Source organism: Stegodyphus dumicola, chromosome 8, assembly GCF_044657685.1.
Source record: "Stegodyphus dumicola isolate Sdum_Otavi_A_Nest chromosome 8, ASM4465768v1".
In the NCBI taxonomy this organism is placed as follows: domain Eukaryota; kingdom Metazoa; phylum Arthropoda; class Arachnida; order Araneae; family Eresidae; genus Stegodyphus; species Stegodyphus dumicola.
This window is the reverse complement of record NC_140775.1, coordinates 52,631,269-52,654,762: the sequence shown is the minus strand read 5'-3', so window position 1 is coordinate 52,654,762 and position 23,494 is coordinate 52,631,269. Positions and strand designations below refer to the sequence as shown.

Sequence of the window (23,494 nt, the reverse complement as noted above, 5' to 3'; positions counted from 1 at the left end):
CAACTCCACAAAAAGACACTGTTGTTGGTGCGCCAACTCGCTTGATTCAATATTCTATTAAACGTTTCAAATAAACAAATGGCAACCTCGTTAGGCTTAGCGCCACTTAGACCTTTAAATTGTTGATAATTCTATATTCTTTATTCTATTGCAAGTAGATTAACTAAAGGCATAAAAACCTTAAGAAGAACATAATCCAATCACTTTTAAAGCAAAAATTGCACAATTTACGAACAACATAAGAATAAAAAAACTGAGCTCACCGAGCCGTGTAACAGAGTGGCAATATATATATATATAGTAGCAAGACAGCATGAATTAGAGAGAGAGACCTTAGTGGTCAAGAATTTTGCGCATTGAGCTGCAAAATTTAAAATTTTATAAGTAAAAGGAATGTTTAAAAGCTAATGCTAAAAAATACATTTGACACTATAGTTCCTTAGCAAAAATGTAAAATCATGTAACAACTAGAAACAATATTAAAGTAATAAAAGCTATCTCGTAAAAACTAAATGTAAAAATTACGAATCAAAATGACTTCAAAATCAAAAAGGGTGAGAAAAAAAGAAATTTTAACGCACAAATAATTTAAAAAGAACTCTTGTAAAAATTAAATACATTTCAAATACACAGTAATTATGTACAAAAAATTGCAATAAATGGTAAATAGCTCAACTCGAGGTTTGAGCCGGTTTTATCAAGGGAAAGCAGCTCAAAACCCGAATTAAGTTAATACCTACATCGCGTTTCGTCAAACGATGATAATTGAGACTACATAAACGTAATTTCACTAATAGAATAATCCAACTTAATAATCTAAGAAAGTTATATATATATATATATATTGCCGCTGACTACAAGGAAAAGGGAGCTGCACAACTACATGTTATAGCAGTCCCCATATACAAAATTTCCACCTTCCTCGGCTACTAGTTTTTGAGTTATATGAGATACATACGTACGTATGCACAGACGTCAGGAAAAAAATCTCTTCCGGATCCATTTTACAATCCGTTCGAGAATAAACAGTGCTTTGTTCTGTCCGTACGTACACATATCACGCAAAAACATCTTTAAATAGATTCGAGAGCGGTCAAAATGACGCAAAAGTCATTCAGGTGTATTTGAGAGTGGTCAAAATGGATATTTTAGTTAAAATATGATACCCGAAATTTTTCGCAATTATAATACTTTCTTTACTTTATACTAAAATGTCTGAAAGACTTGTTTTTTATCAACGCTGAATCTAAAAAGGTATTACATGATTCTAATAACTTAGTAGAATAGTCACTTATTGTAGAGAACTGTATTTCCTCGGAACATACATTATTATATACAATCCATTCGCAAAAGTGAAAAGAAGATTTTTAATGTTCACTTCCAAAACATTGAAAATGTGAATGTACCCGCATGTGTCATAACCGCAGAACCGCTGACGTGCAGTATCTTGATATTAGGATGCAAGAAGGATTGATTGCATTAGAGAAACGTGTTCAAGCACAAGTTCTATTCAAAACATAGGAAACCGCTCAAACTTTTTAAATCTTCGTACTTTTGTTTGTTACTTAAGCTTGGTACGTTTTCTGTTCAGTTTCAACTTTTTCCCTACTACTTGTGGATCCAAACTGAAAACTGAAATAAACTAATAAAAATTTACCGAAAAAAAAAAAAATATTCCCATTGCCAACGAGATAAAATACGGTATGCGCGATTATTAACAACATTAGCCTCTGGCTACTCGCGAAACGTCATTGCGTTGCCAGATTTATAATAGAAATGGAAACGCAAATAATTAGTTCATATTTTGCATCATTTTTTACTTCCTCAAACGATCCATACCGGAAATGTTGCGTCTGGAATGTGATTTGCAAGCGATTCATGTTCGAATATGAATTGTTCATATATAAATAACTTTGTTCGGGCCAGAAATAGAAGCAACAGAAGTAAGAAAAAATACGTTACACACGGAGAAAACCAATAAAACCGCCCATGCAGCTAGCCCGTACGCCAACCGGCAGTAGGTTGGAACTACCAGTATTAAGCGATTTTACTGCTCGGCCACTGGTGGGCCTTGAATTTTCAGGAAAAGCAGGAAATTAATTGATATTAGTTAAGCAGAACTAAGTGATGTTTAAACTAGGCTAGTTTACAAGCTTCCAATCTATAAGATAATTTTGTCTATAATGCTACGAAAATGAACGTACCTTTGGAATAAACACATGAACTCTGGTGGAAATCGCAAAAAAGTTAAACGACTAAGCTTTTAGAGGCAAAAATAATTAACAGGTTTAACTGGAAGAGAAACACAGTAATGTAAAATTTGAAATTAGACAAAAAAGAGCTTTAGATTGGCGTAGATTTTAAATAAAACGTTATCAATTTCGAGGGCGATCAGACATAGATCCCTCTTCTTCACGAGTAAAAAAGATTTGCTTTTTGCCTAATTTTAAATTAACCAGGTATCTAAATTTTTTATATAAATTAAAACAGAATTTTTTACCTTCCCAAGCATATTACTGCCAAAGCTGTTTCGTTACTTTTATGGTTAACTTAAATTCCAAATGTGATACCACCGTTATTTAATAAAACATAAATAGTATTCTCGTTAATGTGTTTGCAGTTCTGAGGCAAGTACCAATTATCTCCTGGGTGTGGTTCTAAATTTATAACACACCAGTGACTGCATTCGAGAGACAGAGTTGAGTTATTTTCAGTGTAAGCGGTGGTAACATAAAAGAAGATCTTGAGCTTTAGTAACTTCAGTATCATCTATTCTCTCGCCAGCCCTACCTTCTTTTATGGAAGTTTCTGACCATCAGCTCTGCTATCGCTACTTTGTATCAATGTGTATGAGACCGTTGCAGTTGACACTAATTGCTACTAACATATTGCGCTACTTGCATCGCCTCCCGGCATCAAGATTTACGGAAGGTTTATTACCTATTTAAAGAGAAAGTCAGTTAAGTCCTGAAGAAAGCAGCAGGAGTGGCTATGGAATTCAAAGAAGAGTTTGTTTGGTACTTCAACGTGATAGAATGTGTAAATAGCTAAAGCAGTTTTCTGCGTTTGTTTAAAAAGAAAGAGACCTTAAAAGCAGCCTGATACAGAACCACTGGAATAAACTAACTGAATTTTTATATGTTTGTTCTAAGCTCTTTTTATTTTGCATTTGAGCTGTTCATCTCAATCGACTTCGTATGTGTTTGAACCGACATTTACCAAAGTTCGTCTTTATTATTATTTTCTTCCTCCAGGGATTAGGGCACTACCATACTTAGCTGAATATGTTGTGTAACTCCTTTTCTGCCCTTACTAGTATAAGGATTAGCGACGTTAGTTCCCTATCATTGAAACCGGATTGAATTTTTTTCAAGTGGATTGTGTCTGTGCGGCATGGGGCACTTAAAATAAAAGTGAGCCGAAAGTCCACTCGAGAAGCTGGGTTGTAGTAGAAGAGGAGCGGGAGACGCTAGGATTCGTCCCCCCCCGGGGTGTCTCTATCAAAATTACGAGGAAGTTGTACGGTAAGCGTACCTGTAAAACCACTAGTGACGTTTTGATGTCCCCCCCCTTCTTTCTGTCCCATGCTATTCCTTTGTTTTCGTCTTCCGTTTTATTTAGCTTTCGTTTCTAACTTCCATCCTCATTAAGCTGTTACTTAGGTAATGAGTTCTTGAACTTCTTTATTAGGTCTGAAATTAATTTTCGATTAATGAATCTAATTACCAATTTAAAGCCTTTATGTTGCAAGCATATATGTGTTAAGATATACTGTACCTTGTGGCGAAATTTTTTCCCAATTTGTATATCTCTCAATAAAATTAATTTAAGGCGATTATGATTTAATAAATATCTTTTCGAACTGTTTCCTAAGAATACTCATAAGCATGAATTTTAAGCTTTTAGTATTAAAATATGTTTTCACGAACAAGGAATCTGCCTTTTCTGCCCTCTCCAAATTAATTTTTTGAGGGGGGGAGCAAGAGAATTGAGTACTCTTGCGAGTTAAAAAAAATGCTCTAATTTTATTGCTTTCACGTGCCATATTGAGATTAAATTGTCAAAAAGAAAAATTCAAAGCCACTTTTGCCACTTGTAACAAGTGTAACAAAGCATACATAAAATAAGTCTCTAGGTCATCTAAATTATATATAACTGTATCATAATGCATGTTAGTACCGAAATAGTTAAATACTGCAGCAGAATAAAAACATTATTTTACTCTATAAATATGCGTAATATGTTGAAAAAGAAAGTGCTATAGAAAAGAACTACATAAATGCCGCTCAGACGCCATTGTGGTTAGGGGAGCGTGCTGCGGTACCGAAGGGCCTGGGTTCGTATTCTGGAGAAGGCATGGCTGTTGTTTGTCCGTCCTTTTCATAAGAGGTAACGGTGGCCCACTTATCCATCATTTCCGGCCTTAGTAGTGGCCAAGCCTAAGTCGGCTAAGGGCCCGCCAATGGGGGAAAAAAAAACAAAAAGTATAACTCCAACATAATTTTTCATTGATTTGAATATTTTGTAAATGAAATATTTATTGAAAACTTTGTCTTTTAATATTTTTAACATAGGTATGGAAATAACCAAGAACATTTACTCTTGATTTTGATTTAACTTACTAAAAACTAATAATAACTTGATAAATAAAAAAAGAGCTTAATGGATACATTTAATGGACAACACACATTATTTCATTCCTCAAAAGTTGAATCTGTATCAGCAGAGAAGTTAGTTTTTCATATGCGCGTCATCATTTTAAAACCAAAATATAATGACAAAAATAATAAATAAAAATTTCACGATGTGAGAACATAGACTGAAGAAGCATTTAAAACTGAAATTAGAACCATTAAATAAAATGGCATTAGTCAAAAATATCTCGGCAAAAATATTTCGGGCGAAAACAACACAAAAGGAAACCATTGTGGTGCAACACATGGTAGAAGAACAGAAAGCAAGGAGAGAACATCGCCGTTATAAATTAATATTTTTTTACTGAAAAGGCAAGGAGAAAATTTAAGCATTCAAAGTCTCAGAATGTATAAAAATTAAAGCTATGTATAGCAGTTGATAAATTCTTAAACTTACTTAATAAAAAGTCATTATTTGATAATCTTTTTCTAGAAAGCTCTATTAATAAATTTTCATGAAAATTATAGCACAAAAAAATTAGGAAAAAAATAATAAAAACTACATGGTGCTTCTTATATTAAGACTGTTTAATTATCATTGTCTGCGATGTCATCGTGTATGCGATGATTTGTAGGTGCTTTTATTTTTTACTACAATATTTTATACAACGACGTTTTAAAACTGCGAAATTTTTAACTGTTTTTTTTTTCCTACGATAATGCTTTATACCAAGAATTGCTATATTTTCTCCTTTCTTTCTTTTCTCCTTGGATGTTTTGTAAGACGATGTTTTACTCTTGAGTTGTTTTCTCCACAACCATGACACGTTTTCATTATACTTATATTATTAAACACAATACTCACAATATGCGAGAATTAAAACTATTGCTTTAAACTTCAGGTATTTTTGAAAATTCCTTTCGATGGAACAGAAACTCTGTTACTCCTTTTTACCCTCTTTCACACAAAATTGACACAAAAGTATTTCACGTATAGTCAAGTTAACAGCATAATACAAAAAATACTTCTACCTTAATTCCGGTTTTACATTTCAGTTTCATTTTTAATATCTTTAGCTATATAAAATATATGTACAATCACCTGTTCTTTGTCGTCGCTTGATTTCATGTAAGTGTCGAACAGTAAGCTCTAAAATGTCTGCTTTTTCCAACTTCGTTTGTCTTGACCTCTGAAAGGCATACAGTGAGAATTAAAACACTGATTAAACTAAATACGAAAATTTTCTTTCATTTGTAAATTGCTGCGAAGGAATAACACTTCATTGAACATGGTAGCTACAACTGTGCTTTCGAAATTCATAATTCTTTTTAAACATAATATTTAATTTTTTCTTTCAATTCAACCAACTGTACATTTGTTGTAATAATTCCAGCACTATTTGCAAGAGCTCAAAAATTATTATAAACTTATCGCTGATAATATTAATTTTTTAAAAAATGAAATACATCACATGAAGTTGCAATAAGAGTTTCGTTCTTATAATATCATAAGCGTACACAATAAAATGCAAATGGTTAAAAGACTACATATTGTTACGAATTTTGTACTTAGGTAATGTTGTGAAATTATAAGTAAAATTGTTGTATTTCTTTTGTATAATGTAATATGAAAAATTCAGAGACGAGCTTTGCCGAAAAAGTAAGAATACAGGGGTATATGGACCATTTATCATGAATAAATGGGTATCTCGGTAGTTTGGCGAGATCGCCAAACTAACTACGATTTTGGCAACTAATTTTTGTCGCCAAATTTGGCAAGAAATCGCAAAAAGTTGCCAAACGGCGACCATTTGGAGGCATTTGGGTTCGATCCCTTTATCACCGTAATAGGTATTGTAATTGAATAAATGTAATTGATCACTATTAACTAGAACCGTAATTCGACCCACATGTTGCCTTCCAGTAGCAAGTACTAGAAATATATCGACGGCTGGTGGAAAATATATAAGGTCGGAGCGAGCATCTGTCCAGTTTAGCTTCGCTCTTTAGCTGTGGTTTGTATTGCGTTGTGTATAACGTTCTCAGAAATTTCAAGTGTAACTACTGATTGAACTCCGTGATATAGTGAACACAGGTACGATTATTTCTGTGGAAAGTTCCAGAACTTTCTTTTGATAATTTTTATCAACCTATCATCTGACCTGTGTTCATTCATTATATTGATAACCCATATGCTCACAACAATATAGCTATTATTGAGCATACAAAATTCTTAAAGATTTTTTCCCACAGCTTTAACCATCGATTTTGAATGTTTTAGCACTTTACATATCTTAACATATCCTAATTTTAAGGTTCTATATAGACATTCCATACAGACATATATATCGATATACGCAATAATTTATGTTCTGGGGGAAAGATTTTATAATAGAGTCTTGGATATGTAAATTCTTGTTCCATAGGGTTTGAATGTGATTGTGTTTAAAACTGTTAAAACAGAAAGTTATAATTTGCTCTTTAGTAGCAGTTACTTGAATTTAAAGACTAAAATACGTTAACAACTGAGATACGCAATTACCTCTGTAGTATTCGGATCCACAACAAGAGACTTGAGTTGCGCCAAACAATGGTTAATTCTGGCTCGTCTCCTCTTTTCCATCAGAGGTTTAGATGCCTGAAATAATGCAAAAATACCTACTCTATATTCAATCATCAATAAAATTTTAATTAAAAAATTTAAATGCAAGATATTTTTACGAATTTTGCACATATGTCAATAATTTTAGTGAAATCATATGTAAAATAGGAGTATGTTTTGTATAATGTAACATGAAAATCTGAAGAGGCGAAGCTTTGCCGGAAAAATAAGATTACAAGGGCAAGTCTGTTTAACACTAAGTAAATGGATAATCTATTAAATTAAACGTCCATATATGTCGCCAAGCTGGTGATGGTTTTTGTGACCAATTTCGTGACCAAATTTGGAGAGAAATAGTCAAAACTCGCCAAACTTGGCGACCATTTGGGGGCATTTTGATCAGGTCCACGTATAATTGTAATTGTATAACTGTAACTGTAATTGTAATTTGTAATTGGTTCTGTGCTTGAATAAATGTATTAATCTAGATATGTAACTGCAACCGTATCTGGCTCTCATATGCCTTCTAGCAATTTCGAGAATTGGAAGATACTCAAGATTTCTGGCCTACCGGGGGGAATACTACTTAAGATCGGAGAAAACAACAGTTTTTCAGTTGTTTAGTTAATTACTTCGCATTTTAGATGCGCTTTACATTGCGTTGTGTTTAACGTTCTTAGTATTTGAAGTGTAATCACTAATTCTACTCTCTAATACTGAGAAGAGCTGTATGAGTATTTTTGTAGAAAGTTCGAGTTGTAAAGGGTTATTTTTAGTCGGAAGGGGCTTTGTCCCTAAAGGACTGTTGTTTTCGTTTTGCGATTTTGCGTCGAAAACTTTAAAAGGCTGTATCGCTTTTTAAATCGTTGCCACCAAATACTGTCGCCCTGTCCTATATTTGAAGAAATTAAATAATGAAGAATCTGCATAAATGTATGTATGTTTCTCGCATTGTGATAAAACAACGGTACCTAGAGCCATCCAATTTTGAATGACGTAATCCTACTGTGAATATGGGCACCTGAAAGCCCAAATTTGAAATTTGGAATTTATTTTACTATCGATTTCATGTTTTGTAAACCTTTAACGAATTTTCGATTAACAAACTCAACGATTTCAAAGCGAGCAATGGCAACACTACAGAGGAAAAAAAAATGTTTTTATCTTCAGCGCGCAGAACTGTGTATTGGAAATTGTAAAGATATGCTCCTTTTAAAAATTATTTTGCGACATTGCTGTTGAACTGAATTTTATGGTTTAAGTGGCAAAGAGCATGATATTTAATAACTAAAAAAGTAACGTACAAAACGTTAAAAAAACGCCCCTTTGGACGTAATTTAAAATCTGAAACCATACAGATTTGTTTTATTTTTTTTTTTTTTTTATTTGTAAAATATATTTTTTCGAGTTATTATCAAGCTACCATCCTGTGTGCATTCAATCTAATACGAACTTGTATGTACAAGATAGTATTTTGGTGTCAGACATCTCCGCAGTTCGATCCATTAGACAATACTTTAACTGATTTCCAGGAAATTAACTGTAACGTCATTCAGCCTACCACGATTGGACGACATCTGCATATCGATAGGTTCAGGTTTCGGGCTTGAACAAAGCAAACGCCCTAGAAATTTTACTTCATTCAACTTATGCAATTACCCAGCATGTCTAACAGCGAAATGAGTTGAATTCTCCAAATTTCTAGTTAAATGTTGATTATTAGAAAGTTCAAATACTTTGGTAACACTACATTACTGTTTTTACTTCCTTGTATGAAGTAAAGAAAGTAACGTAATGTAATGTAATATACGAGTGTGCTGCAATCTTCCTGATCGATAAGAAAAGTAAAGAAAGGATAGTAATAACTGAAAAATTCGGCTTTCAGATTTCAATGGAAATGTCCATTTTGACCATTTCCGAATACATTCCGACAAATTCCGTCGTAGCATCTATAGGTACTGTCACATTCTTGCCACTAGGTGGCGGGCATCTCTTCCTTTACTTTTGCTGTAATTAAGTTTCGAGAACCAGTCGAGATTGGAACCGCTCTGAGGAGCGTAAAGACTCAGAACTAAAAATGTACTGTCTTAAAATAATTATCACCTACCTTGTAAATAGTGTATATTAGCTTTTTATTTCAATAAATAATTAAAAGACAAGATGGCTTGTTAGCAGTAATAGAAACTCTTACTGAAAACGTGATTATTAGAAGCCTGGCGTCGTGAACACTGAAGATGCAGCAGGTAAGGAATTTTACATTAATTTTATTGTAAATAGAAGAACCTGATGCAACAGGTACATATGTCGCATAACTCAAAAACGATTCGGGTTCACCAGCGGTGGAGCGGTAAAGACGTTGAACACTGGTAGTTCGGTCCGAGGTTCGAATCCCGTGAACGGGCTGGCTGCATGGGCGTTTTCCCCATCTGTAACGCGTATACGAGCCAGTTTTCCTTAGAAAGTCCTCCAGGAAGGCATCCTTCTCTTTAGGCAGATAGCCCTCCTGTGTTTTGCCATAATTAAATAATCCAATCTAATCCAAAAACGGTTCGTCGCAAAGTGTCGAATTTTTGTAACGTTTGACTAGTTTCGGCGTGTCGTCTGTACGTACGTATATGTCTCGTAAACTCAAAAATAAGTAACCCTAGACTGTTGGAAATTTCGTATGAGACAGCGATAACATTTAACATCGTTTTACTGCAGTCGGCAGTGAAAAAAGAATGTTTTCAAATGAAAGATCGTATCTGACTTTCAAAATGAGTAAATTAAAATTATTTGCAGCAAAAAATGTGTATAATTTAATAGATGTACACTCTGCACCCACATACCAAAAAAAAGGGGGGGACAGTTTTATATCTCCCGTTCTATTGAGCCGATTGACAAAATTTAATTCGCGTTTTTCATGTCTTGCAAGTACGACGTAGGATTTATATTAGATTTATATATATACTTCTTCTAACATAGGTATTTTGACACAAAATCGCACTTTTTCCGAAATGGCATACCCATATTTTCCCTAGTTTGATTCTACAACTTAAATTATGCCTAGATATTAAATTTTGTAAAGCTTGGCAAGAAATTTACCGAGAAATTGAAAAAATTATCTTGGCGCACTTTTTTCAATTTGCGCCCAGATTGGCCCACTCGGCGAAATTCTTAATTTATGGTAACCTATTTTTTCTTTCTCTTTTATTATGCACGAACTTGAAAAAAATACACTGTATCCTTCATACTCTCAAATAATTTTAAGAAAGTGAGTAAACCGTCTTTGGCGTTATTATCGCTTATACCAAAGATGCCAAATTTCAGAACGCGCCACTATGTAAATTCACGTATATCTTCGGAAATTTTGAATAAAACGCTGTAACGATTTGCATGTATGCTTAGAAATACATTTACTTTAAGATTATGGCACAAATTTTGCAGTTTATAATCGAAAATGTTTTCAAAAATTTTATAAAATTGGCTAAAAAATACAACTTTCAAAAGCAGATCAGAAAAGAGCTACGAATTTTATTTGAATTGAATTTAAATTTCTAGTTGTAAAAGTAGGAACAAGTAAGTTTAATAACAAGAGAGATATATTAATAAGTATATACCAAATTCAATTAACAATTAGGAGCTAAAATTTTGAGAGCTGATTTTTGAAAAACTGCTCGTGCAACTTTTACAAAACTTGGTACTTTGGCATAATTTGAGTCATAGAAACAAAATATGGAAAAAATAGATATGTCATTTCATAAAAAGTCGATTTTGTGTAAGAAAAACCTATATTAGAACAATTGCTATGTATGTATCTATTATATATCCTAAGTCACACTTTCGAGACGTGAAAAAAAGCAAGTTACATTTCTTCAATCGGCCCAGTAGGAGGGGAGATATAAAACTGGGCCCCCTTTTTTACAAGGAAGTCACGCGTTGCCCACATCAGATTTTTTTAAAATTATCTTCATGTTCACTCGACCGGCATTTTCTCTAAGTTTTCTTGTAAGTTATGTGCTACGGAAATACACGTAACGATGTGGTTTGAAAATACTACTGCATCGTGAAAATGTTGCATGATAACCAATGTTCTGTCTAGATGTGTTCTGCAATTGACTAACAGGAAATACAAACCATAATTTCTTACACTCGCAATCTGAATAAAAAATTATAACTTAAAGATTTGTGTACTTCAAAAAATTAGTGAACACACGCAGTGAGGAATATTGTCGGCTACTTAGTTCTGGTTCTTTTCTTCCTGTCTCACCAATGGCAATGCGTTTAGAATTGCTAAATACTGGACGTTCACCCTGAGTTCAATCACAGACAAACGGGTTGGCTGCATGGTTGTTCTTCGTGATTTTCCCACGTGTAACATGAATCCGAGCCAATTTGTCTTAGAAAGTCCTCCCCAAAAGCTCCCTCTTCTTAGGCAGATAGCCCTCAAATAAACTAATAATATTTTCTTTCAGTTTATATTACGCAATTCACTAAAAGTACGTATTAAGGTACTGAGAAAACATTCATGACAGTTTCACTGTACTTTCCTAGTACTTTCTCAATTTTAAGTTCATTTTCACCAATTATAGAATTGAAAGTAAAAAAAAAAAAATCAATTAAAAAAAATAACTAGATGGTACTTTCTGATTGTCCGCAGCCATAGTTTCATTATTCATTAGAGTTGCAGTGTGTTGATCGTATTTTTGGGTACACGTACTGAAATATCCAATTCACTTGAATATGTACTTGAAATTCACGTATGTACGTACAACACACGTGCGTCATTTTGCTGAACAGTATACACCAATTGTAAAACTCCAAATATTGGTCATTAGATTCTTACTCCCCTTCACTCTTAGAAAACGTCTTATTTGTCTACAATGTCTTTTATTATTATTATTATATGAAAAAATATTATCTATGTCCCGTAAAGATAGTCAAAGAAAAATGTTTCGCCAGTTATTGTATTAGTCTGTATTTAGGCAATTCATAAGAAAATCATCTCTCTATCTTCACATTAAAAGCAATATTAGAAATACAAACTGCATGTAACTCGACCATGGTGTTGGCAAAATAAAACGGATATATATGTTGAACAGATATATCCGTTTTATTTTGCCGTTTACGGATAATCCATGTTGAAACAGAGCGCTCTTAAAAAAAAAGTCAGCCCCTGGACATTGTAGTGTTCTGGGGCCCGATATATATACATATACAACTTAAATTTTCAAGTTGGTGTTGTTGTAATTTCTTTATTTATTAAACCAGATCTTTTTTCTTTTTCTTTCCCTCAGCGAGGCATAGCAACGATTAAATAAAACTACCATAACAGTTCGAGAAGTAGAATTCGGTGTGATAAACACTCTAGCATCCCCAAAAATAATGCGGGTTTTCTTATACCTTTGTTAATCTTAATTTTCAAAATTAAAATAAACAAAACTCTGCTAGTTCCTCAACAGTTACGATAGAAATTTTTTCCACTAAGGTTTGCAAGGTATTCTTGTAGATCTCTGCAGAATTTCCAAGGATTAGACTCATTTTCTAGGCTGTAGTTCTTATTGTTCGATCTCCGAAAACTGCATTAATATTTTAATTAATTAAAACCTCTTTTTCTTTCAAAATAGTTTTTTTCTCCCATTCTCAACATACAGTATATAAAGTAATTAATTAAAGTGTGTGTAAATTGAAGTTTTACTTTATATGAATTAACAAATGTAACTTTGCCTTGTTATATGGCAATTAATTCATTTTCTGAATTGCATGTTTTTGTTGTGTTAACAAAAGTGCGTGTGCTGCGTGCATCTTTATTCGATCAACAGTTAATTCTGATGTGAAGGTAGCTTTTGTAAGAGCGAAGTATAGAATACCTCCTCTCAAATCCCTGAGTATGCCACGATTGCAGTTAATGGCTTGTACTATAGACTCTAGGCTTGTAAAGCACTTGCTCTCTCTCAGATCTCAAAACAACATTTTGGTCCGATTCCACTGCAGCCATCTGGTGGATAAAAGAGCTGGGAAACTGGTCAGTTTTCGTGACCAACCAAGTTAAAGAAAATTATCAGTTGACAAACCCTCAGGAATGAAAATATGTTCCGGAGAGTATGAATATTACCAATTTACTGTCGCATTGTTATTCTGCTTGGGGCATGATTGCTCCATGATGGTGTAGAGTCTTCGTGGCTAAAGAAAAGTCCAAAATGTTGGCCGGTTGGCGAAATTGAAAGTGAGCCTAAAGTAAATATAGGGAGAAAAAAGATAAATTTATTTTCCCGCATTTAAAAATTCTGAAAAATGTTTGATTCGTTTAGTTCGAATTTGTTATTAGATGTAAAAATCTTTGAATTTTGTCACACATAGAATATAATATATATAATATTTTAAGAATAAAAGCCAAGATAATTAATCGAGGATGGTGGAAAATTCCTGTATCCAGTATTTTTAGCAGACAAATGTGAATTTACTATGATGTTAATGAATTTGTACATATGAAAAATTGTCACGTCGGAATTGGAATGATGCGGATCTTATTACGAGAAAGATTTTGGATTTATTCAACTGCATTTGTTGAATGTTTGAAACTCTCTCCAACTCAACGGACGGTTGAGAGATGTTGCGAACTGAGTGAATTGAAGCTGGAGTAGAGCGACAGCTTCTAGAATGTATGAGAATTAGTTTAGGTTTTGGAAAGTGAAAGAGCGTTTTGGTTATGTGTCTGTCCTTGGGTTTGTTTTTATATGCATCAATAAAATTGTTCTCATGTATTTAGAATGATTTTTGCCTTCCTGGATTTTCCAAACCCCCTGCATCGAGTAGATGCGAACCCTGAATTAAATTTCAGCTTTTCGTTCTCAATATCATGCAATCAGCCTGGATACCACAATTCTGCCCAACATACACAAAATACGCCGAACGTATACGCCGAAGCACTACTCAACTAGAAATATACAGGATAACAACGCTTAGAAAGCTGTTTTTAATATTCATGAGAACTAATAAGAAGGACCAATACGCTGTATTCAAATCTATTTTCAACGTGCTCAAGCAGCAGCGGTGAGAGCGGCAGCACTTGCAATGCAAAACAAACCATATTTTCTTATAGTGTATGAACCTTTCTGTTATGAGGAACATATCACCAGTTTTCCAGTTATCTGGAGAATCACAGAACGCACAGCTCATTTAATGAACGAACAGTAAGAGCCCATATTACATGCTGTAACCCGACTTGAGCAACCATCATTGTTGATAGAGATTTTGCGTGCATTTTTTCTACAATTTACTAAAATACAGATTACCATCAGCTCTTGTACTCTCCTCGAAGAATGACATTATTATCAATAAATAGCATCAATAAAAAATGCCCATCCATTCCACAAACTATAAGCAGAGATTTCAATGCCAGAGCAATAACCGGTGTTAGGCCACTACAAATACTAAACACTAGAATACTACATTGTAGCACATAATCTCCATCCACATAACACCGAAAAATGTTCCACAAACCTTTGACAATTCCTGCAGTAAAGGCTGGCCAGACCGAACTTTTTCTACCAGTAGCTTTATTAACCTGATTCAAGACTGGGAAGTTGTAGATAAAGAAAGTACTTCGAATCACAAGTACATTAATTTCAATATGAACACATTAGCAACGATCCTCTAATTCTAAAAACTTCCTGCCAGCAAAATCAGACCATCTTTCAAAACTGTTTACACTCTCTCTCACCAATGAAGAAGCCAAAATAAATAACTTCAGTAACCCAGATGACCTAGAAGCCTTCACAGATAAACTCATGAAGACCATGCAATTTATATGCGATCAAATCCTCCCATTCCATACAGTGAAACAAACTGCAAGGTTTCGCATGGTGGACAAAAAAAAAAAAAAAAAAACTCCGCCAACAAAGGCAAAAATGCAGAGCGCTAAGGGGAAGACTATGAGCAGCAAAAGAAGACAATCACAAAAGGAAAAAGAAATCACAATATAAATGCGATAGGCTTACTGGAAAAGCAAATACCTGGCAAAATTTCTGTAACAACAGTTCCAATCCCTATGGTAGCCTAAATAAATTTATAACAAATAAAGTCTTTCAGTCCATGCATATATGCTTACAACCAGACAAACTCAGAACATCTCTAATTATGCTTCTAATACTGCAACTGTTCATCTGAATATTATCTTCCCGGAAGATGATTCAAACAAATATAGAAATTTATCAAAGAAGACTTAACCGTTCCTACAACCAGCAGCGATACACCTTGTTTGACTAAATTAAACAAATATACCGAGTTCTCCTAAAGAAAAAAAAGCTCCGAGACCGGACAAACTTGATTATCCAATTTTCAAAATAGCCTGCAGAGTACGTCCTACCTTCTTTCATGTCTATTTCAATCAACTACACAAACAGATCTTTTTTTCAGATCGTTCAGAACTGTAGATCAAGTAGTAAAAAAGGAATTTTTTTTTTTTGGTGAAAACATAAAGACTTACCAAGAAACCCGCTGTCTGCATACTATTTTTTTGCGCTTGGCAAATATATGAAAATTTCCTGATCAACAGACTAAAATATCACCTCTACAGCGAACATATCATTAGACTAAAACAGCATGGCTTCCGAACTGGCCTTTCCATGATTCATGCTTTTAATGTTATATGGCAGGGGGAAGAGGAATTAAGACAGCAGAAATAATAACCTAATCACAGCTTTTATTTCAATTGTTCTTCGAACTTATGCGGTGGCAGGCTAACAAACAAGCGCTCAAAGCTGCGCAACGTCCAACCAACCCCACAAAATGTTCCCCAGCTATCTGACAAACTGCTCTCTAATTATAGTATACAACAGCCAAAGAATGTGTATGCACATATTCTGCGCAACAGCGCCATTACCTCTAAAATACAGGAAAGAGGCTGCCCGCACAGTTCTTGCGCAAGTCCTACTTTCTGGAACTCGACATTCAATTTTATACTCGAAGCTAACCGGCGGAACATCCGAGCTTGGTTGCTTATGCTGACGATGTTGCTATGCTTGTCAAAGTCCGCAGAAGAAATAAACTGGAAAGCTTCGGCACAGTGGTATGTGCAAAATTAGTTTTAGCTTAGTTTAATTTTATTTTTGTTTTAGCATATTTTTATTTTTAGTTTAATTTTAATATCACACTGTTAACTTACATGCTTAGTTAGAAAACACGTTTACCTTCTGTAAGACGAAATTCTTCATTATGTACAGGTAAAGACCCATTTGTAACGTTCCAATTACGTAAATTCAGCCTTTGGCCATGCCAAAATTATTTTTATTGCAATTAACTTCTGATGGGAGAGCTGACACAATTCCTTCTAATCTCGCCAGGAGTTTCCATCACCTAGCACTTACCTACTACTAAGCATGAAGGTGGACGCATAATGGTTTGGGTATGTTTCGCTGCCTCTGGGATGAAAGTTACTTTTCATAGGAAATAATTCGAAACGATATAACCATATAAATATTCTTAATGAAAACATGAAAGCATCTGCAAGAAAACTTGGAATGCAAAATACATTCAAATTTTCTTAGGGTAACTATTCTAAACATGCAGCCCTAAATGTTCGCTTGTGGTTATTAAACAACTGTCCTCAGATTATCAGAACTTCTCCCCATTCATTAGATTTAAATCCTATCGAGTACGTGTGGAGTGAGTAGGAGAAAAGAATAAGTAAAATGGCATTTCTTCGAAAGCTGTATTAAAATTAATTCTTAAAGGGAAATGGATCAAAAGGGAACAACTCAAAAACATTAGTTAAAATCCATGCCAAAGTGCATGGAAAGTAATTTTAGCTAAGGAATATCGAACTAAATATTGGATGTCCTGCTATTTTCATTTTTTATTAAATATAAACTGTTTGTTAAAAATGTACAAACTATTTATACATGAGTTCATTTACAGAAGTTTTTGAATAAACATTAAAAAAATCAAAAAACTTTTCTGAAAACAAGCAGGTTTTAAAAACGATGGTCAGTAATATGTGTGAAAAAAAATCAAGTTATTTTGCTAAGAGTTAGTAACTGATATTTTCAAACAAATCTGAAAAACACGTGTCCGAAAACAAATGTGAGCCACTTTTAGTTTTTAGTTCATAGCTGAAATCGAATTCATTTCCTCCATAATGATCTTAGAATTTTTTTTTTCACTTCATTACTATGTTCTGAAGCACTGTTCTGGAAAATTAGAATACTCTGGAAAAGTAGAATAAAAATAAAGAAAAAAAAAAAGAAAGAAAATATACGTATTTTTTTTTGTTTCGTGAATCCTCTTCGTAGTTCGCTACTGACTTTCATGAGAATTTTTAGGTAATTTTTTTGTTGTCGCATTCCATGTGAGAGTTGCACAAAATTCCCATAAACCAAATAAAAGATACAAAATCTGGCAATTTTGATTCAATAAAAATATTTCATCGCTGACGTAAAAACACGCAGAACATCTTCCACAAAAATTTCACTTCAGGGCATATGAAGCATAACAGATTCGAAAATAATAATCACAAACTTTCTAGAACAAATATATAAGTTTTTTAATAATACAAAATTAAATAATTACCCGAATTTTCAATCCAAAGAATAAGTTACGTAGATTCGTTCTTAATTACTTCATATATGACATAAAAGGACTTAAAAAGAGAAAAGTTCACTCGCATTACGTCTCTCGTTTTTTCTTTGAAGTCAAAAAAAGGAAAAAAGGGAATCGTGCAACCGCTTCATTGCAAATATTGCTAAAAATAATTAACGAGCACAAAAGTGACGTTACAGTTCCTCATCATTCTCTCACGAAACATGTCAGATACTTCTTCCGATTCCTGTCGACTGCAGAATTTTTTCAATGCTCAGTTGCACCTGCTGCTACAGGAATATTCTTTATTGAATTTCGAATCGTCTGCATTTAATAACAACATCCACTTAGTAGAAGGTAGCAAAAAGGAAAAAAAAATCCTGATATCTTGCTGCCAGAAAGAAAAAAGTAATTGACACCTGCGAAAATTTCATGAATGGAGCCTTTTTATGTTTGCATATGAGCTGTCATTAGGTAATTCAAAACGCGTGAAAGCGTGAGAAAAAGGGAATCCTTACTTTTTACCGCTATGATTATTCATGAGACCGGCGTTCTTAGTTGATTTAGATGTCTCGTTGACAGTTAAGTAGGGTACTTTATGATGATAATTATTTTTCTTGATATTCAGTTATGCATTGCAACAAGATGAAGGGTGTAATTTTTCTGCAATAGACATGGTCTTGTTAATAGAAAATTTTATGTTGTCAACGCATAAATCAAATGCAAACTACTCATGAACTCAAGTTCGATTAACTTTACATAGTGTCATTTATTACCTGAAGCGAAATACGCACAGATAAAGTAATGATCGCAGAACCACGATTTCGCGTGACATTTCATATAAAAAGATTACTGCAGACCACTCATACCTGCCTTCCCCCTCCCCCTGTCTATTTTACAATTAAGAAAATTGGAGCTCTAAATAATCGTGAGTTCGTTACTTACGTGATAGATTCAAGACATGAGAAAAAATGAAAATAGAACTATTTGTATGTTTACATAAAGAACCGGTTTTACGGACGAAATGAATGCCCTTTTTTACCAGCTTCCTGACTTATTACGTCTTACTGATAAAGAAGTTCTTCATACCGTAATGTTAAATCCGGTTTCTCAATTTGTCGTCCCCGAACCACAGATGGGCTTTGAAGCTTTCCCTTGTAGTCCTGAATAATTTTCCAGGATATATAGGATTTAACTAAACTGACGTATACTACGATGTAGCTGAAAATCTCAACAGTTTGGAAATTATGCGTGGAAGATTATAACATTTTTTCCTAAGACTTATTTTATGAAATTTATGATCGATTACCCTACCTACAGGCTTAACATTTTAATCCTAACAGCAAAAGAAAGATTTAAACTTATCATATTTGATTATGACTGTATTTGATCATGGTATTTCTTACCAGCGTACATCCAAGCATAGAACAGCTCTGCAAGAAGGGCAGGGTCATCCATCTCATCAATATGAGTACCAGCATGTGTTTCATTTTTAGTTGATGAAACAGATTATCCAAATGCTACTAGCCCTCAATTATTAAACACAAATATAAATTTTCTTCTGTTAACTTAGCTACTTAGTGTCAATAGAAAATTACGAATTTTAATTAATAGCAATTTAAGAATATATATATATATCAGTTGTATGCTAAAAAATTACTTTCAAAGAGGGAAACATTAAGCAGTTTGTAAACTCATTTATAAAAGTGGTCCCCAACTAGAAAAAGTTTGCGTTAAATCGATTTGTGAAAAAATACAGCAGTTCTTTCATATTAAAGAAATGACATCAATCAAAATTAGATTTTAAATTCTTACTTAGAAAAGATTTTTCCATCATTCAATAAAAACTTTCTGACAAGATTTGGAGCAGTCTGAGTGCCGATGTAGAGCCGATGGCTTAACTTCTTTACAAGAACTTGTGCTCGTTATTTACACAAATTTGAAATCTACAATTTGAAGTTGCATTTTCAATGTTTTTTATGCTTTTCTTGCATCGGTAATTTCTTATTCGTTATTTACATGTTTACATAAATTATTTAGTTATTTACATGTTTACATAAAATCAAAAGGATTTTATATTTATAAAATATTTAGTTATTTACATATTTACATAAAAGAAAATGGATTTTAGCAATTTGTGTTGCAAAAAAAAAGTTTACTTTTGCAACACAAATTGCAATTATTTGTTACAAAAAAAAATGTAATTTCATTTGTTTTAACAAATGTATTAGCTGGTGTAGAGTATATTGTTGTTTTGATCATTTTTTTCTCCTTGCACCTTCATCTATGCCTTACATTATCCCCGCACTCTGAACTGAATCAGTTCTTTATTGAAAGTCACCTCCTAACTAGCAATAACCATGATTAATAAAATGAGGAAGGGGGAGTGAATCAAGAGCGGTGAGCGAAGATGGAGGAAATAGCGAAAAGAATCGAACTAGAAGTGTAATCTGGAAAATCGATTCAATCGCTAACTTCCTGCATGGATTTCGTAGTTTAGAGATTGCTTAAAATCTTAAATTTAACTCACTTTTGACATGAAAGGAGAAACATTCCTTTTTCCCTTAAAACGGGAATCGAATTTTCCTGGCACACTTCTGGCGAGTGTCAGGGGACGTAAGATAGGGATACCTGATGTCTATCAGGGGATAGCAGGTATTATCCCACGTCTTCCCTATCTGGACATAGTAACACGTCCTAAGAGTTCTCTAAGGATGCTTTATCAAGAATATATTAGCAAGAAATTTATTCATAAGTAGGGAGGTTAAGGATGCTTTATCAAGAATATATTAGCAAGAAATTTATTCATAAGTAGGGAGGTAGCAGAAATTCTGTTTCATATACAATAGTTTTTTTTTTTTTTTTTTTTTTTTTGTCGTTTACAAAGTAATATCCAATATTATACGTATGGCAATAAAATGTATGTTACGGTGTATACAGTATATAGCATAAATAAATAAATATATATATAAAAATACAATGAACTTAAAACATAACTAAATAAGCATAGCAATATAACTAAACAAAACACTTAAAACATAATTAAACATTAAAAGTATACAGAAATTATGAATTATGATCATTTAAATAAAATTTCACTTACACATTTATAAGTAAAATTATATTTAAATATTTAAAATGATGTTTCAGAGTGCGCATGTTATATTTAATTATTTTTTTAATTATTTAATTTTAATTATGATGTTTAATAGTTAAATGCCTATGTCAGTTATTAAAATATGATTTAAAGTTCTTTGCATACTTCTTTAGCACTTGTATTGCAATTATCACTTCTGAACTTCAATGGCGTCTGAATTCTCTTTGAAAAATATCTTGCGCCATAGTTGAAATACTGTTTGTTGTATTGCAGATGATCTTAACTGATGCTCGGTTTTTGATAACAAATTTCTTAAGAGAGTCCATATTGCAGGTCGCTTGAGGTAAATAAGTGGTAGCTGTAAGTGGCCAGTAAAAGACCTACTGGGTCAGGTGATCCTTCTAACCCATAGACACGTGTACTTGCATTTGTGATACATGTACTTGTATCTGGCATACATCTAACAAGAGCTCTCGAAGGAAATATTTCTCCGTTTTGTTGAATCATTGTTTGGTGGAGTGCTGCATGGGAGTTGTACCTGATAGTGAAGTGTCACTTACGGGCGCTGCCTTATTTCTCTCTGCAGCTGATTACAAGCTGCGAGACCAAGCTGCTTATTGGTATTACAAATAGCCGCGCCGATGTGGCTGCATTGTTTCTGTTCTAGAAAAGCCCAGTACTGGCTTGCTGTGGGTTGCACATCAGCAGTTGCTGACCACCTCTTTTTGTTTCTTTTGCTTTACTTTACGTTAATGGTAAATTTAATAAATGTTTTGATTGTTTTATAGAGATACTTCCCTGAATTATTACATTTTAGGTCACAAGTTACCACCGTTTGCTCACTCCCTAAAGTAAATCGGCTTTTTAAATCAGTTTGAGAGCGGATCGTCCATCTCCAGTGTAGAACATCTTCGCGTAATTTTTTTTCCTCGTAAAGGTGTGAAGTATTTCGTAGATATTTGGTCTCGAATTATGGTTTATTAAAGATAATAAGTACATCTAGCGGGCTGAAGCCCGCTACCTCAGGGGGATGGATGCCTTCGTGGTATTCGAAAGCTGAACCGAACTACCAGTGTACAGCCATTTTACCGTGGCTGCTCCCGCTTCATTAACGTATGCATGCAAAATTTACTGCATACATGTTAACACATGCGGAAAATCCCGAAAACACACATGCAGCCAGCCAGCTCGCCAGGATTCGAAAGTTGGACCGAACTACCAGTGTTCAGCGGTTTTGCGTGGGCTATGCCCGCTTTACTCACTTATGCATCCAGAACATACTGCATACACGATACATATGCGTAAAATCAAGAAAACACACATGGAGCCAGCCCGTTCGCTGGGATTCGAAAGTTGGACCGAACTACCAGTGTTCAGCGGTTTTGAGCGGGCTGTGCCCGCTTTATTCATGTATGCTTCGAAAAGATATACATTACACATGCGAAAATCACGAAAACACCAATGCAAACAGCCCGCTCCCCGGGATTCGAAAGTTGGACCGAAATACCAATGTTCAGCGATTTTGCGCGGGCTGAATGCAGAAATGCAGAAAATCTCGAAAATACCCATGCAGTCAGTCCGCTTGCCGGGATTCGAAAGTTGGACCGAACTACCAGTTGTGAGCAATTTTGCGCGGGCTGCGCCCGCTTTATTCATGTATTCATCCAGAAGATACTCCATACACGATACACATGCGTAAAATCACGAAAACACCCATGCAGCCAGTCCGCTCGCCGGGATTCGTAAGTTAAACCGAACTACCAGTGTTAAGCAATTTTGAGCGGGCTGCGGCCGCTTTATCTTCATAAACGTTAGAAATGCGGAAAATCTCGAAACACCCATGCAGTCAGCCGTTTGCCGGGATTCGAAAGTTGAACCGAACTACCAGTTTTCAGCACTTTGCGCGGGCTGCGCCCGCTTTCTTCACATATCCATCCAGAAGATACTGAATACACGATAGACATGCCTAAATTCCCGAAAACACCCATGGAACCAGCCCGTTCCACGGGATTCAAAAGTTGGGCAGAACTACCAGTGTCCAGCGGTTTTGCGCGGGCCGGGCTCGCTTTATTTACGTATGCATCCCCAATATACTGCATACACGATACACATGTGGAAAACCACGAAAATACCCATGCAGGCAGTTCATGCCCCGGGATTCGAAAGTTGGACCGAACTACCAGAGTTCATAACCTCAGCCGCTAATGGGCCGTTGTTCGAAATTATAATCACGAACATTTTCGGCTTTATTATTCCAACAGTAGATGAGTTATTCAAATTCCTTTTATTATACTTCAACAGAATCCGCACAAAATTACAACAAAATTGTTTCACAAGAATATAGTTAAATTAAATTAAATTTTAATAATTCTAATGCGCCATTGCTGCAAGGAATGAAATTTGAGTTTAAGAAATATTCTCTATTGGTATAACGCTAATATTCAATTAAATTTTAATTGTAAAAAAATAAGAATAATTATTATTGCTGCGAACTAATTTACAATATCTTTTAAATTCAAGAAGGATATGTAAATTAAATTTTAATTGTAAAAAAATAAGAATAATTATTATTGCTGCGAACTAATTTACAATATCTTTTAAATT

General features: G+C 34.1%; 1 protein-coding gene across 1 annotated transcript in view; it reads right to left on the bottom strand.

Moving 5' to 3' along the window:
• Positions 1-23,494, bottom strand: part of LOC118199859 (uncharacterized) — a 37,582-nt gene that overhangs the window by 6,217 nt on the left and 7,871 nt on the right. The window contains exons 2-3 of the mRNA XM_035371722.2: positions 7,177-7,272; positions 5,737-5,824 (exon numbers count right to left, since the gene is read on the bottom strand). Coding sequence (XP_035227613.1) covers positions 5,737-5,824; positions 7,177-7,272 — 184 coding nt within the window. The remainder of the gene's footprint in view (positions 1-5,736; positions 5,825-7,176; positions 7,273-23,494) is intronic.